The sequence below is a fragment of the Falco punctatus genome (genome assembly GCF_963210335.1).
Source record: "Falco punctatus genome assembly, chromosome: 4".
Lineage (NCBI taxonomy): Eukaryota > Metazoa > Chordata > Aves > Falconiformes > Falconidae > Falco > Falco punctatus.
The window spans coordinates 62645100-62661681 of record NC_137583.1 but is presented as its reverse complement, the minus strand read 5'-3'; the positions used below and the strand labels follow the sequence as shown (position 1 = coordinate 62661681).

Here is a 16582-nt window from a genome sequence, read left to right as displayed (position 1 = left end):
TCATACCAAGTTTCCTAATGCATTACTTGAGTGCAGCTGAGCTAGCAGGGAGATGATTACAGTAAGAACCAAGAGGTCTTCACCTAAGCTTCTGGACTTTATGAACCGGGAGTCAAAAAGTTAAAACATACATGAAGGCCACAACTGATTAGCCTCTTTCATTAGGCACCTTCGCATTTGGGAAGAAAACTCGTTCACGTAGCCAAAGTTACTGCAAAATAGGATTGGTATGTTCTTAGCGCCAAACCTGTCTTCCACCATCCTGACCTCTGTTAAACTTACCAACATCTGCATTTCTCTCCTCACTAGTTCATTATACAAGTGGCAAAATACCTCTGTAAAATGTTTCAGACTTTCACTGAGCTCTATATTGCTGTAACACATTTGCAACAATGTTTTTAAGTATAAAATTCGCTATTAAATCCCCATACTTTGCACACACATTGGGAGACTTCCTTGTTCAGAACAGTACAAGGAATTCAAGTCGTAGGAAAGCTCCAGGTGAATGAATATACTGTGTTTTAGTACTCTGCTGCCAACACAGAAATCTGTTTTCCCATCATACATTTTATTCCAGTTACAGGGGGAGTATGCTGTGAAACTGTGTTAAAATAACCCTCCAATTTTGCATGCTTTTTTCCACAACTTTAAAAAGCTTTCTAGCTTCTTTGATCTCATATTGGTTCTCCTTTATCACTTATTGTCAAAACATAGTTAAGTTTTGTTGACGCCATAGAGTTATCTCCTTCTTAGATTTACCATTTCTCAAATGAAAAATTCAAAATTATCACCATGCAAACAAAATGCCAACTCCAGGTTAGTGCAACACTATTCCTGTAAAAACAAAAAGACTCAAAAGAAAACAAAATCCTTTTCTGTACTGTTTTCAGTTACTATTCATCCAGGTATTACTGGGTACACTAAGAAAAAATTTGATAAACAAAAATGCAATAAAGTTCTGCCGTAGCTCTGTATGGCAACTGGGAAAGATAGAAAGGCAGCCAGGTCATTTTCCGTGACATTTTTAAAGGTGTTTAGTGGTCTTAGTCCTCTGCCTACCATGCCAACAGGTCAACCCCGCAAGGCACTGCAGACTGGGGTATGCACTACTTGAAAGCACACATGACTATAAAACCAGCCTTTTTAAGGAGCTTTGAATTCAAAGGCTTGATATAAAAGTACCTTTTACTGAACCCAGTGTTCCCCATCAAGAATTTTGGTCACAGGTTCAAAGCAAACAGCATACGGATGTACTGTGTAACAGTCCTAGATATTATGCTTAAAAAATATGCAACATTATTCTTCTAAGGGAACCTACTGATATCGATACATCTAATTCAGTCCTCAAGGGTATCTCATTTTCAAAATAAGACTGCAAGACTAGAAGTTTTAAGTAACTCAACACCAAGTCTAGAAAGGCCAAAAGCAGCATCATTCTCAGACACCTGACAAATGTGGGGAGGTTTCTCAACACTTGACTGTCAACCGAGTAAAGATCAGCTGGTTTTTCTGGTCATCTTTTTTTAAGTGGAATATACTGTGTTCATACTTTAAAAAAACCAAACACACACCACACACACACACATTTAAAATCAAGGACATGTACAACACTACTGACTTAAGAAAACATGAGCAAATGCTGTGCTCATAGGTTTTCTTACGCACTACAGCTCATGCTTTGTCTCCTCTGTTATTCCAAACTGGAGCATCTCTTATGGTGAGACAGATGCATCTCATCTCATTTTTTGTTGGTTTGTTGTTGTTTTTTTTTAGATTAAGAAAAAATAGCAACAAGAAGAAAGGCCAATTCCTACTTAAAAACTAAAACAGAACTTCAACCCAGCTGAAGGGGGAAGGTGAAAACAAAGGGAAGCAAAGTTTGTGTGGGAAGAAAGAAGTTCGCAGAGGAGCTGATATACAAATAATCTTTCAAAAATACTGCCTCTCTAACCCCACCTATATCACAAAAATTAAAAGACTTTTTCCTATATTTTCATGTGGCTAGTTTTACTTTCTTTTTATACTAGTCTTCAGTTTGTTCTAACCCAGCTAGAACTGTGGTTAACATCCCCTTGGCTACATTAATATGACAACAAAAGATCATCAGACCCAGTGTTAATAGAATGCTAGAAGACATTAGGTTTTTAATAACTCAAAAAGATGACAGATATTGTAGGACATTAAAAAAAAAAAAACTGGCGAAGAGGAAGCAGTCTTATGACACTTCAAACCATGGGTCCCACAGGGAGTTTGGTGTGCTACAACTATTCTCCAGAAAAGCTTCAGCCTCCGCCAAACCCCAGCAAAACTCATTTATCTTGTCATAGGGAGCAGCCGAGCGTGTACTTCCAGCTGACAGCGTGGCACTTCCTCACCACACACCGCTGCCTGGCCTCGAACATCCTGCTCCCTCCGTGGGTCTCAATCAACAGAAATACTGTAGTGCTAGCACTCCTCATTAGGCTGAACAGCTGTCTCCCCAGTCACACTGAGACACAAAACTGTTTTGCATAACAATCTGCTGAAATTTCACACATAGGGGAAGGGGAAAAAAAAAAAAATTATGTTGAAAACATTGGACCATGAAATGCTGATGCAGAATCCTTATTGGCAACACACCAGAAAAGTTAACACTGCTCTTTCCATTTTGATTTGCAACCTACACTGGGATTTACCCTTGAACATCGGGAGACAACATGTTTTCGTGCCTATGAAAAGGCATCTAATCTACTCAGATGCATTAAACTTTGTGGGGGATGAAGTTCTGGAGAAAACAGTCTAAAACAGAGCTTTCAGATAAATTCATTCAGTGTATACCAAATTTAGTCAAACAGCAAATTTTGAGTGTTTAAATATGCCTCTCATTTTAAGCAGTAAAATTCAGGAACAAAACCTAAAGGAAGGTTTATTTGGGACAGCTTTTCTGCACAAGAGTTTCCTTTAGAGAAACAAAGTGTATCCCCACACAGAGCAGTTTGCAGCCTGAGAGGAAGCCACAACCTGGGTTTAAAACCTCCAGATACGGGCAACACTTTGCCCATCTTAGAGGGCGATAGCAATGGCCACACGAGTCCCAGGTAAGGAGCATACCAGTACCTCCACGTCTGATGGTGCATTCAGGTTTTAGAAGTGCTACAGGCATGTGATTCCAGGAAAAGCTAAACATACAATTCCCAAACTCTGTTTGTAGATTTATCTCCAAGTATCAGCAGAGCTTTTTCCCTCCAGCTTGAGAAACGGTAAGAATAAACATGAAGGAATTAACACTGAAGAAGGATGGGGGGGGAATTCAGAAAGAACTGTTAGTACTGAAAAGTCATTTTTTTAGCATTTAAAACAACATCTATTCCAGAGATGTGTGTTTCATGACATTTAGAAAAAAATGTCAGTATCTCCTTTTGTCACCATCTTAAAACAATAAAATGATACAGGACTGAAAACAGTAACTAGCTTTTATGAGAATTGCTCAATGGCAAGTTAGTAAATTAGTTAAGGTGCAGATATTTTTTAAATCAATTCCATTACATTTGTGATGGGATAAAAAAGGTCCATTTATCCCTGCAGTATTGCTGCATATGTTATGTAAGCTTTAGAACACCACCACACTATAAAACATTATGCTCTACTCAACAGGATACAAAGAAAAGGCCTTTGGCTATGCTCTTTTGTGGGTCATTTGAAAAAAAAAACAACATAGCACTTTTTAGTGCATGCATTCAAGAATGGAATTAAGATTCTCTCCATCTATTGCAGTGAAGCTTAAAGCACTCATAGGCAACTGGATACAGATTTATTGCCTACATCTTTTTTAAAGTGACTGACAAAACTCTAGCGGCTAGCATTGCAGTGGCTAGACACAGTCTAACTGTGTATGTTACATACCCTATTCCCAAAACTAAAACACCTAAAGGATTTCTTTTCTTTTAGTTACAGGCTTTTAATTTTAATACTCTTACAGCTAAAGGAGTAGTTCATTCAAATTTTTATATTTCTTTATTAATTGGGAAACAATTCTTACAATGAGGAAGTTTGCTAGTAACAACAGAAAAGGTTTAAGAACATAAAGGAAACAAAACTATCAAATAATATTATCTTTCAAATTGCTTTTTCAGCACTTCAACAACCCCATGCCAGTGCTGCGCTGGGGGAAGGTTAGGAAAGAAAATGGAGTATTCAAGCTGTGCAAGAGAGAAAAGACAGGTAACTTGGATGAGTTGAAGGCATGTAAAATATGCTGGCCCCAGTCTGTCCTGAAACAGACTCACAAAGAAGCTAACAGCATTGGAAGTTAGACAAACTCGAAGCCAGATGCTTGAGCTATCAGCTAATAAAACTAACAACTCTTAAGAAAACTGCTGAAACCTTAACATGCTCTGTAACATGTATGCAATAAATGTAAACAAAAAGATTTTTACAGGTATGTGTTTAGAAGCACAAAATTAAAAAAACCTAACCCTAGAGCTTACAGTCCAGGCCATAATCTTCATATAAAGAATACCTAACATGTAAACGTAGGATCACAGCAGTGTCTGAAAGGCAATTTTGGGGCCTTTTTCAATGAAATGCAAGAGAAAAAAAACCCACAGTAGACAGAACAAGGTAGGAATACTAACAGTAATATCAGAATCATCTAGTTAACCAGTAAGGCTTGGGGAGAAAACTGTATGTTTCATCAGAAAAATTTTGCATTTCTTACAAAAACCCTGGACTGAGAGATCCATACACCGTGAATGCCTAAGGCATTCTTTGATGAGAAAGAACAGAAAAATGGTAGACAAAGCATCACTGATGGCATCAATAGCTGAAGCCAGAACAGGACTATCTTGAAAAGAACAGATGCTTTCAACTGGTCAAACTCCACTGACAGCACCCACCTTGTGACATTTTATTTGGCACAAGGCTCCCTTTCCTAGCACAGCTTTTAGTCAAAGGTGCAAAACTTGCATTTTTAGAATTACATCTAGATATGCCTTAGCTTCACCAAGAGAATGTAGCTGAGTAAGAACACCTAACAGTGACCTTGTAATATCGGGGATGTCTAGAATAAGACTACTTTCCAACAGGGATGTCTAATGACATTGCTGCCTGAAGAGAAGGCATTTCCCCCCTGCCATGACTTGGTCTTTCAAGAACAAGACAGACACACATCAGATTACAAGTATTAAATCTTGCAGAATAAAGAATATGCGTACGCCAGCTGACCTTGGCAAACGTGAGCATCCACGAAACTAAAGCAATTATTATTCTCTTGATACAGAATGCCACTTTGACGTTAATTCCCAATTCACTAAATGTCAGAATTCAGCCCAGCATCCTAATTAGTTGTTGCTTAAGTATTTTTTAATTCAGATTTTCCAGCAAGCGTAAGAGTTTGAAGATGAAAAGTTGAAGCAGCAAGACATATTTGCAATTCTTTAATTTCAGAGTTCTCAGGATTAAGCACAACTCACCATCCAGCTGCATATTCAGAGACATACAGACAGCAAATGAGCAGGAACCTACCCTTTCAATCTCGTAACAACACAACCAGAGTGAAAGAAGGAATATGGTGTAGTCTGAAAGTGCTATAAGCCACCTTGTTCAGCTCTTTGTCACAAATAAGATCCACTTTCAGCAATTTTTTCTCTGAGTTTACCCAGAAAGTAACACAAAAATACACATCCAAGAGTTAATGCACATTCACGCTTGACACCCTGGCTCAATCTAGCTACAAATACCAGTAAATTTGAGAAGTCATAAATAAACAAACTGTAATATTTTCTGGCTAGGTCAGAAGTGCCTGCTCATTTTTTATTTTTTTTTTAAGCCAAATATGCATTTAATCAGCAATACAAGTTGGTGCATAACTATATACTGATCAAGAAGCACTAGCAAAGGATATTCGTTAAAGAATTGCAATCCAAAGCTGCTTCTGAAGACAACATTTTATTCTTTGAAGGATGGTATTTGCAAGTCCAGTCTTGGAAGTCCTGCACATTTTTATTCAAGCATTTCAAGAAATATGTGCCCAACCACTGTGCACCTTTGGCAGTCACTAAACAAAACAAAGGTCTTTAATATTTACCAGGTAACTCATCGGCTGCATATAAGCAACAACATAATACAGATAGATAGGAAAATCAATGTATGGTTCAAAAGATGTATATGAAGTCATTAGCTAATAAGCATGCCAATAGGGGATTCACTTATTTCCAGTGTTACTAAATTGTCAGAATCAATGTATAAAATCTGTAAAGTACTTGAGTGGATCTGTGCAGGCTTTTTTTTAAGCTACAAATGGTAAGGATTTCCAGAATGAACATTTTAGAAGACTCCACGCATCAAGACGGACCTCAGCACATGCTGAGTACTTGAAGAGATGGAAACACTCATCAAGCACATATGCAAGAGCATGTCAATGCCAGAGTTTTTCAACTAGGTCACCACGTTGGAAAAAGAATGGCCTTCAAAGCCCCAACGAGACACGGCTGCACAAGGCTCAGCAAACAAAAGCAGAAGTGAAGCTGGAATGCAAATTGCCATGTAGATGCCAGAAGCGTTTTGCTCTTTGCAGAAAAACCTTAGTTCAACTTAAAGAGCTCTAATCAATAACCTGTAAATGCAGTAATTTCTCAATAGGTGCTATATATTATCAAACATGTATTTTAGAGTGGTATCTGCTGAGAAAAAGGTGTTGCAATTTGAGTTCCCAGTATAATTTTTGGAGGCTTTAACTCAGGAAGTCAATTTAATTAACATGCAACAAGTAAGTGTCTGGATGATAATATAAACGTAACCTTTTCCCAGGGCTCTGTTAAACACCTCATAGAGGGATGTGCCTGGGGATTAACAGCACTAGTAATAAAAATTGCTATGGGTACGCACATAGAATCAGCCTGTAACAAAAGTCTTATTTTTAAGAAAAAAATCAGTCCCGCGGCGCGCAGCCGGCAGGGCAGTGCTGCCACCTGCTGGCGCGGGTGTGACACCGCGCCGCTCGGCGGGATGGCTGCGCCCCGGGCGGGAGCCTGCGGCCGGCACCCAGCTCGCCCCCGCCGGCTGCCCGGTCCCTGCGGCGCGGAGGGGCGCGGAGGGGCGCGGAGCATCACTCCGGAGAGAGGCCGGGCAGCAGGGAAGGACACCTGCACTCCCGGCCACGCACCGCTGGGGCACGGTGATGGTTTGGCTCTCCTGTGAGAAGGACCGTGGGGATGGAGTAAGGTTTTTGGGGCTACAACACAATAAGCCCTGCCTGCCGGCCTCACGATTGAGATGTTTGGCATCTAATTATACGGGTTTAACGCGTTCGGAGTTGACCTGGTGAAAAACACATGGGGGAAAAAAAGAGCTGCTCTATGAGCTCTAGAACAGCTATTCATCAGATCCTACTTCGAAGAGGCTATTAAAACTTATGCTTGAGGACTTTAAATTATCAGCGTTAATGGCTGTAACATCCATTTAGAGAACTGATTCCAACAGCCTATCAAAATATGAAAAACTTGGCAAATTATTCAATTAGACATTCATAGAAGCCAAAAAAAATGTCCTGTGTGTACATATTTTCCAGTCAACAGATAAAACAGTTTCTTCTATGCTGCTTAATGTGAGAAGATTGTTACAGTGTTGATTACAGAGTAATTTAAAAATATTTTGCCAACAGGCAGCACAATAATGGACCAAAAATAAAATCCCTCAAAGTATGTCTTGATTCCAAAACACTGAACTTCCATCTCTGCTCTGACTGCATTCCTCAGTGAAATACTCATCTTCGTAATAGAATCATCTCTTTGAGAAAACAGAGCGCTGAACAACCTTAGCCATTAAACAGTAAAATCAGTTTTGAGACCCTTAATTAGAGCATATTTTGTGAAAAAGCCTATGTCAATACTAGAAATTCATACATTCAAAGAACAAAATGGAGATAGATGATACAACACACAAAAATATGAAGACAATTAAAAGCCGGAACAAGAGTGGCCAAAGAGGTTGCCTAAGGTCTATTCCATTCATTAAAAAAAAATACACTCCCTGATAGTTTATAGGTCTCAGTGATAGAGGCCAAAATACCAGCTAACAGCTTTACCAGTATGCACCATCTCCCCAGACCAACAACGTCTGGTCTCAGCATACTTACAGAAAAACGCTAATGTCAGTCATGTTCCTTTCCCTGATAAAATGTCCTGGGACAAAGCAATTAACCAGCTCAGAAAAAAAAACGCAAGCACCAATGGAAATCGGTCACAAAACTTCCAATTTTTACAAGTCATTCTAGAAAAAGTAGAGTACAAAAATTATGGCATGAAACAATTATAGGATGCAGACCACAAAATTAAGCTTAATTTCCTATCAGAACATGGCTACTTATAAGGGATGATGATCATGCACCACGTAAGTTATCAAGCTGAGGAACTCAGGGCAGGGCAGGTTTAAAGAGGTTTTATTTTATATATAGGTTAGCCAACAGCTGGGAAAATGAAAAAGTAGATACTGAAACTGAGTCATAATGCAAACTACACGTTCAAATTAAAAAAAAAAACAGAAACACGAATAAATATTTGTGGGTTTTGTTTTGAGCTCGGATTAACAACCACGTTTTGTTCTGAAGGAGGAAGGTGGGATTTGTTTCTGAAACATTCCAAAACCTTTTAAAAAGACTTGTTTTCTTGGGTAAAGTATTCCAAAGTTACTCCTGCATTTTCTGTGCACTAAAGCTCTGATTAACAGAAAGGTAAGTTAACACCGTAACGTAGATTCCCGTGACTACATTTGCTCATATTCCACACCAGCCAGTTTAAAAACTTAAAAGTCTTAACTGGCAACTAAAAATGTTACGCCAAAACTACTGTTTTAACAGAACATGGTAATCTATGCCCTTATTTTAATTTCTTATCTCATGTACAAATTAGAAGCTTTAGCTTAAAGGGTAAAAACTAACCCTGCTTTTTTTCCCCCTACTGGTTCCAAAGTAACCTTTATTTCATACCGAGTGTCATGACAAGCAGGGGTAACCTGCCCCATCAACTGCACTACAGTGATACCTGTAAACTACAGGTATAACCAATGCTGGAAACAACCTCATACCTTAAATTACCTTTAACTGTAAGGAGTTTTAGCTAGACTTACCATATAAGCAATATCACACCAAGAGCCCTGGGTGCTGTTTTGGAAATTAAGTACTGCTGTGTTACATGTGAAGGACAATTAGGGGTTTCTGTGAAAATCAGTCTCTTAAAACAGGGGAATGAACTTAGCACCTCAAAAAGAGCACAGGAACAGTTTTGTTCAGATTAGCAACTGAATACTTCATACTTCTGGAACTTGTAAAAACCTGTAAAGGAACTTTCACTTACTCTGTGTGGCCCTGAAAGACATTCACAGAATGGATAGAAGGATCTCTGAAATCCCACAGACGGAAGGTTGTATCGCGTGATGATGTCACCACAAGACGTTGGGTGGGATGTGTACAACAATGTGTTAGCTCTTGGTCGTGCCCTACAACGACAGATGAGAACACGTAAAGTAACGAAGAAAAGACTTTCCATTTCCACATACACTTTGAATGAAATGCTGATGATTTTTTTCTTTTTTCTCCAAACAGAAAATAATAATAATTCTGAATTTTAATGTTACTACTGCTGTAAAAGTTTGGAATTGTATTTAAAAGCAAAAAAACCCCACTACTCATTTCACATTATTATGAAGTAGTGATAGGTTATTGCTACTTGATACACCATGAACACAGCAAAACCATTTTGCAAGAACTAAAGGTTGGCTACAATCAGTTTAAAAACAACTACTATCATAGGTTATATCACAAGCCTAAAAGAAAACAAATTCACGCTCAGAGAATTTGCAAGGTTGGAATTTTAGAAACCATTAAAAAACCGAGCAGCAGCTTAAGTCTTGTACACACTCGCATCTTACACAAGAGAAACTACTTTTCCCAATGTTCTGCTCTCTACAAGTAGTACCACACATAAACATAAACGACCAATTTATCTTTGTGTGAGTGAACAAATACCTGTAAGAGAATGGACAAGTTCAGAAGTCTCTACATCATACAGATTTGCTGTCCTATCCCACGATGCTGTCACAGCTTGCTTCCCCCCAACAAGCCAGTCAGCTGCTATGACCACTCCTTGATGGCTTTTCAGTGAAGTTAAGGGGGCTCTGACAGTGGGACAATCACTAGAAACATCTCCATCTCCGTCAGGTTCGTCTTTATCTGAGAACTCAACTTCATCTTCTCCAGACATTTGCTATAAAATATAAGAGAAAAAAAGATTTAGAATAAAAGAGACTGAATGTCTCTAAGTTACATTTTACAACATAAATGGTTTCCACTCCCCTTACTGTGAACGTGGGCGACTTAATTCTGTAGAATCTAGGCTATTCAGGTACTTACTATCAAAGACTTAGTTGGAGGAATAATACCAGTGAGTTAAATGCAGTTGTAATAACCCCTTCATTTTAAAATCTCTTCCAAACTGTTTAGCTCTGATTATCTGTCCCCTTTACTATCTGGCAAGCCTTTTTTTATTCCCCTTACTGTATTACTCTAAAGTTTCACCGGAGCGCATTTACCAATGGACTTTTTCCCTTTTGATTTTTAAGAGAAGGAAGCATCGAACAGGACACTGACTGTTTTAATCTTTGGGAAGACAATCATTTACAGCTGTATTTTCATGTATTAGTCAAAATCAGGACACCAATATTTGTCTGCTGGTTGATACACAGTCATCATGCAGGGCTGATGTGAACTAGATGCAAAATAAATTTTTTTGCTAACCATGAAGCATCGATCTCTGAACCCTATTTCACTTAGGCAAGACAAATAGGCTTTTCTTTCATGATATTTGCATGTGAAAAAAACAACACATTTGTACTGCTCTTTCAAAATGGAAACGCTAAATCAAATAAATTTCATCAAACATTTTCCATTCATAAATATATCTTGTATTACACAGCTATCTCTTGCCCCTACTCAGCTTACTGAGAAGCTCATGCTATAAACTATGTTTGTCTTCACAGTTTAGCATGGGTGCTTTTAAGTCAAATTAAGCATTTGACGGTCTACAGTAAATACTGACTAAATAAAAGCCTGGGGACAACAACATGAGATAGTGTGATGAATGCTGGCAAGGGTCAATTAGAAATCAATAAAGATACAAATAAATAAATGCCCAAAATACAAGTCTTTAACCATCATTTTTCAACTCACAGCAACTACAGCTAATACAGGTGCCTCAGTAAGTTAAGCTACAAGAATTTAACTAGTTTAAAAAGAACATAATTATTTATGATTTGAATTATTAAAAAAAATTATTCAACAGTTATTTACACATTTATAACCTTAGACAAAACGTCAATTAATGTACTTACAGTGGCATATTCTATTCTGCACCACAGATCTTTGAAAACACGAAGTGAATCTTTTTCAAAAGAAAGGCTGAAATATATCTGTTAAACTAAAACCTTAAAATCCCACCTTTTGCAATCCTGAAATCATGTAATTTTTCAATGATGCACAAATTTAACATTCAGTCTTATAAAACTTGTATTCGATGAAATTGCTGTGCAATTAGTTTAGTAGCAGTAAGCTGATTGCTTACATTGCAGTCTGCAGTTGGCTGAGGTGTAGGCAACTGTACTATGTATCTCCAGATGTGAGCTGTCTGGTCTCCAGATGCTGCACAGGGGGGAAAAAAAGAGGTAAAAAACCAGAGAAAATGAAATAAGAGCATTTCCATGGGCAATAAAAACAAGCTTTAACATTACATTTGGCAATACTGTCTGAGTTGCACCTTTTTCTAACAGATACCATTATGACCTTTTTGGTAAGCAAGTCTCAACATCTACCATTACTGTCCTGACTTCAATACTGATATGAACATAACTCATGCAAAATACAAGTAGCTACCAAAATAATCATTCCTCCAGTGAAAACATCCACTTAAGTACTACACTTGCTGCTCTAATATGTAACATGTGAAGAAGGCATTTAATACATCAACAGGTGCCATCCTTCATTTGCTATTTATCAGAATACTGGGGGTCTTTTTCATTCAATGATTTCTTCCATCAAATGTTTTTAACATGGTTTTAATGAGAAACCCAAAAGAGCAAGTGCGAAGCTATTCTGCTTCTGCCTTAAGCAACTCAGCTTAACTAATACCATTTTACAACTCAGCAGGTATCATCTGATTTTAGACTGCATTTGTTTTGGAAATAGACTTATCTATTATTAACTAAAGAGAATCTACAGATTCTCCTTGTTAAGGACAGAACAAGCATGCTCCATACCTAGGGGTACAGTGCTGAGAGCTCTTGATTAAGAAGAACAGTTTGTCATGAGTATGCATCACTCTGGCACGTGCAATATACATGAAGGCACTAGGAAAAATATCTCATCTAATAGACCAAGTAAGAAAGCTATAACCTTTTATTATTTCTGGTGTCACTACTCTGGATCAAGGAGGCAGATTTTTTTGTTTTGTTTTAATCAGTTCTAAATCAATCAAGTGACACTGAAGAACAGGTCCCCTGAAAACTTCCAGTGGAAATAATTTGCAGAACCACCTTGCAGAAAAATTGTAGAACAAAAATCTAGCTATGGGCAGCTTTTGTTTGGTTGGTTTGGGTTTTTTAAGTCAGCTTATATAGCAACATGTTTATGGTACTGAAAAAATAGCTACAGTTAACATATGAAAACAGGAGAATCCAAACAGCCAAACTTAAATCATTGTCAGCCTACATAGAAGGCATTCTACTCCTCACCTTCCTTTAAAGTGGTCACTGCAGATGCGGAAAGAAAAAGTGTTTTTATTTTTAACCTCAGTAATACTTATCCTTATTTTACAATGACTTACCTAATAGCAGCAAATTGAACCCAGACCTCTTTAATCCCAAAGCTAGCGCCCTAACTGCTGGACCATATGAACCATAGTATTAGCCACAGTAGACAGTTTTCACACCTGAAGCTGCACGGATGATATATTCTCAGTCCTGAAAACACCTTTACACCAACAGTCGTAATATTTTTCAGCTGTTTTTTCTGCACAGTCAGTATCTCAATATTCTCTTCCTTTACTTCTGGAAGTATGTATTTTAAAAGGGTTAAGATAGACTAGAATATAGACTATTTCAGTTGGAAGAGACCTGCAACAACCATCTAGTCCAACTGCCTGACCAGTTCAGGACTGACCAAAAGTTAAAGGATGTTGTTAAGGGCATTGTCCAAATACCTCAAACACTGACAAGCTCGGGGCATTGATCAGCTCTCAAGGAAGCCTGTTCCAGTGTTTGCCCACTCTCTCGGTAAAGAAATGCTTCCTAATGTCCAGCCTAAACCTCCCCTGGTGCAGCTTTGAACCATTCCCATGCATCCCATCACTGGATACCAGGGAGAAGAGCTCACTCAGCATCTCACTCCACTTCCCCTCCTCGAGAAGCTGTAGAGAGCAATGGGGCTGCCCCTGAGCCTCCTTCTCTCCAAACTAGACAAGCCCAAAGTCCTTGGCTGCTCCTCGTAGGCCATGCCTTACAGACCTTTCACCAGCTTTGTTGCCCTCCTCCAGATGCATTCAAGGACCTCCATGTCCTTCGTAAGCTGTGGGGCCCAGAACTGCACAAGTGCTCGAGGTGAGGACACACCAACACTGAACACCCCCAGATAATCCCCTCTTTTGACTGGATGGTTATGGTGTGTTTGACGCACCCAGCATGCAGTTTGCCCTCTTGGCTGCCGGGGCACACTGCTGACTCATGTTAAGCCTGTCATCAGCCAGCTCCCCCAGACCCCTTCCTGCAGTGCTGCTCTCCAGACACTCCTCTCCCAGTTCACACTTGTGCCCGGCATTATTCTGTCCTAGGTGCAGAACCCATCATTTGGAATTACAATCATAGAATTATTTAGGTTGGAAAAAAGACCTTCATGATCATCAAGTCCAACTGTTAACGCCACACTGCCAAATCCACCACTAAACCATGTCCCTAAGCACCACGTCTACGCTGTCTTTTAAACAGGGACGGTGACTCAACCACCTCTCTGAGCAGTCTATTGCAATGCTTGACAACCCTTTCGGTGAAGAAATTTTTCCTAATATCCAATCTAAACCTCCTCTGGTCCAACTTGAGGCTGTTTCCTCTCGTCCAATGGCTTGTTACTTGGAAGAAGAGACCAATACCTGCCTCACTACAACCTCCTTTCAGGTAGTTGTAGATAGCGATAAGGTCTCCCCTCAGCCTTTTTTCCACCAGGCTGAACAACCTCACTTCCCGCAGCCACTTCTCTTAAGTCCTGTACTCTAGACCCTTCAACAGCTTTGTTGCGCTTCTTTGGGCAACTTATTAAAATTTATCTGATTAATCACAGCCCAATACTCCAATCTATCTAGATCCTTCTGAGGGATCATCTTGTCCCTCAAGAGTCAACAGCACCTCCCAGTTTGGTAGCATCAGCAAACTTGCTAATGGTGCATTTGACTCCTGCACCTAGATTACTGATAAACATACTGAATGGAATCGGCCCTAGAACTGAACCCTGAGGAGCACTGCTGGCTACCAGTTGCCAGCCAGATGTAGCCTCCTTCACTACAACCCCTTGAGCTCTGCCCTCCAGCCAGTCCCTCACCCAGCACACCATGAACCTGCTCATCCCACAGCTGGACAACTTGTCCAGAAGGATGCTGTGAAGGACAGTATTAAAAGCCTTACCAAAATCCAGAAAAACTACATCCACCATTTTCCCTTCATCCACTAGATGAGTGACTATCATAGAAGGGTATCAAATTAGTTAACAGGATTTCCCTTTTGTGAATCCGCGCTGACTGCACCTGATGACTGCATTATTCTCTAAATGCCTTTCAGCAGTACCCAGTATAATCTCCATCATTTTTCCAGGAACTGAGGTTGCACTAACAAGTCTGTAGTCCCCTGCATCTTCCTTCACCCCCTTCTTGTAAATTGGAGTAACGCTGGCTGGCTTTCCATCAGCAGGCACCTCCCCAGACTCCCAAGACCTTTGGTAGATGACTGAGAGGCGTCCTGCATAACATCTTTCAGTACTCTGGGATGAATCTCATCAGGCCACATGGATTTGTGAACATTCAGCTGATCTATGATTCCAAGTGTCTGTTTTCGAGCAGGTAAGCACAAATTACAATGGTATGACAAACAAATGCGAAGATCTAGCTCTGATTTGTTATGCCTTAAAATAATGCAGTCAACAGGGATATTGACAAAGCAGCAGGGAGAGGGACTACAACCAAAAAGGTGCTAGCAATGGCACTTATTTTTCCATCATGATTAACATACTCAGCATATGAAAAAACTTTACATACCTGTAAGAGCCACTTGCTCAGTTGGATGAAACTTTATGGAATTTACTGTGTGAAACAAAGTAAAGTTTTAAGTGTACTAAAACCATTATTTCACAATGTTTTATCATTAAAAGCATTGAAAAATCAACAAGTCTTCGGTTTTAATCATTTTTTGTAGTATAGCAACCTCTTAAGTGACATAAGGCAAGATGGTATATTATTTGAGGAAACCTATGTAGTATCAAGGAAAGCATCCATAACTGATTATACAACAACATATTTTCTAGCAAGTTATTTCCTGAATCTAGTACAAGTGTTTCATGTTACAGAGGATAAACAAATCGCATTCAAATAATTGTAAGTTGACAGGAGATAATGCTCTGGACTTCCATAAAGAAATGAGTATTTAAAATTCTCTAACACAATCAAAAGTTCCTATATATGACCATCAACTTTCTGATTATTACTTAAGATTGCAAGAACAAATGCCTGAAAACCTAATGCAAATCCTACAAATTAGATTTCAGTCCTACAATCATATGTACTCAAAACATGATTATTTTAAAATAGTCCTGCAAGACTCCTATCAGCCTACAAAGCTGCTCTTCATTCTTTATTTCACTGTATAAGATTCAAATACCTTTTATTACTAAGCACTTTCATTTGCAAAATCCTTAAGATTCTCTTCAACAGTTCTTCAAGAAAGAACTCAGAAATCATTTCCATCCATCATACAAGTAAAACAGATGCTTATGCTGTCAGGAAGGTGTGGTGTAATGAATCTGAAAAGATACTCCTCAAACTATTCACACTGAACACTAACTCAATCGTGCGCCAACTGCTGGCATGCAACATCTTTGCTCCATTTCAAATCAACTGTCAAATGTAAGTAAAGTTTTAGTAATGAAAAATACATTATTTTAAATATAATTTATATAACCTAATGAATTACACTGTATATAATTTTGTATAAAAATATATAGTTTTTTTTTACTTAGTTTACACACAACTGTTTAAATACAGGTTACAGATATTATTTTCATGGTTATCCAAATAGCAATTTAAAAAATAAGTATCTATTAGCATGAAAATGCAAGTGACTGGAATTTTTACACGTAACTTTATAGAGCCTAAAGGTAACCTCTCCACACAGCAAGCAACCTGAGATATCTGAATGAATTAATAGCATTACCTGTTGTTTCTGTGCATCTATCTATTAGCATCTTTGTGCTGTGGGAGGCAGAAGTCATATAGCAGGAAAAAAAAGTAGAACTCGAACTCAC

General features: G+C 38.7%; 1 protein-coding gene across 2 annotated transcripts in view; it reads right to left on the bottom strand.

Annotated features, from left to right (window-relative positions):
• Nucleotides 1–16582, bottom strand: part of WDR37 (WD repeat domain 37) — a 54252-nt gene that overhangs the window by 6931 nt on the left and 30739 nt on the right. For both annotated transcript variants that reach the window (XM_080385117.1, XM_080385116.1), the window contains 4 exons: nt 15321–15365; nt 11592–11668; nt 10001–10238; nt 9330–9471 (listed from right to left, as the gene is read on the bottom strand). In XM_080385117.1, the coding sequence (XP_080241243.1) occupies nt 9330–9471; nt 10001–10238; nt 11592–11668; nt 15321–15365 (502 nt within the window). The remainder of the gene's footprint in view (nt 1–9329; nt 9472–10000; nt 10239–11591; nt 11669–15320; nt 15366–16582) is intronic.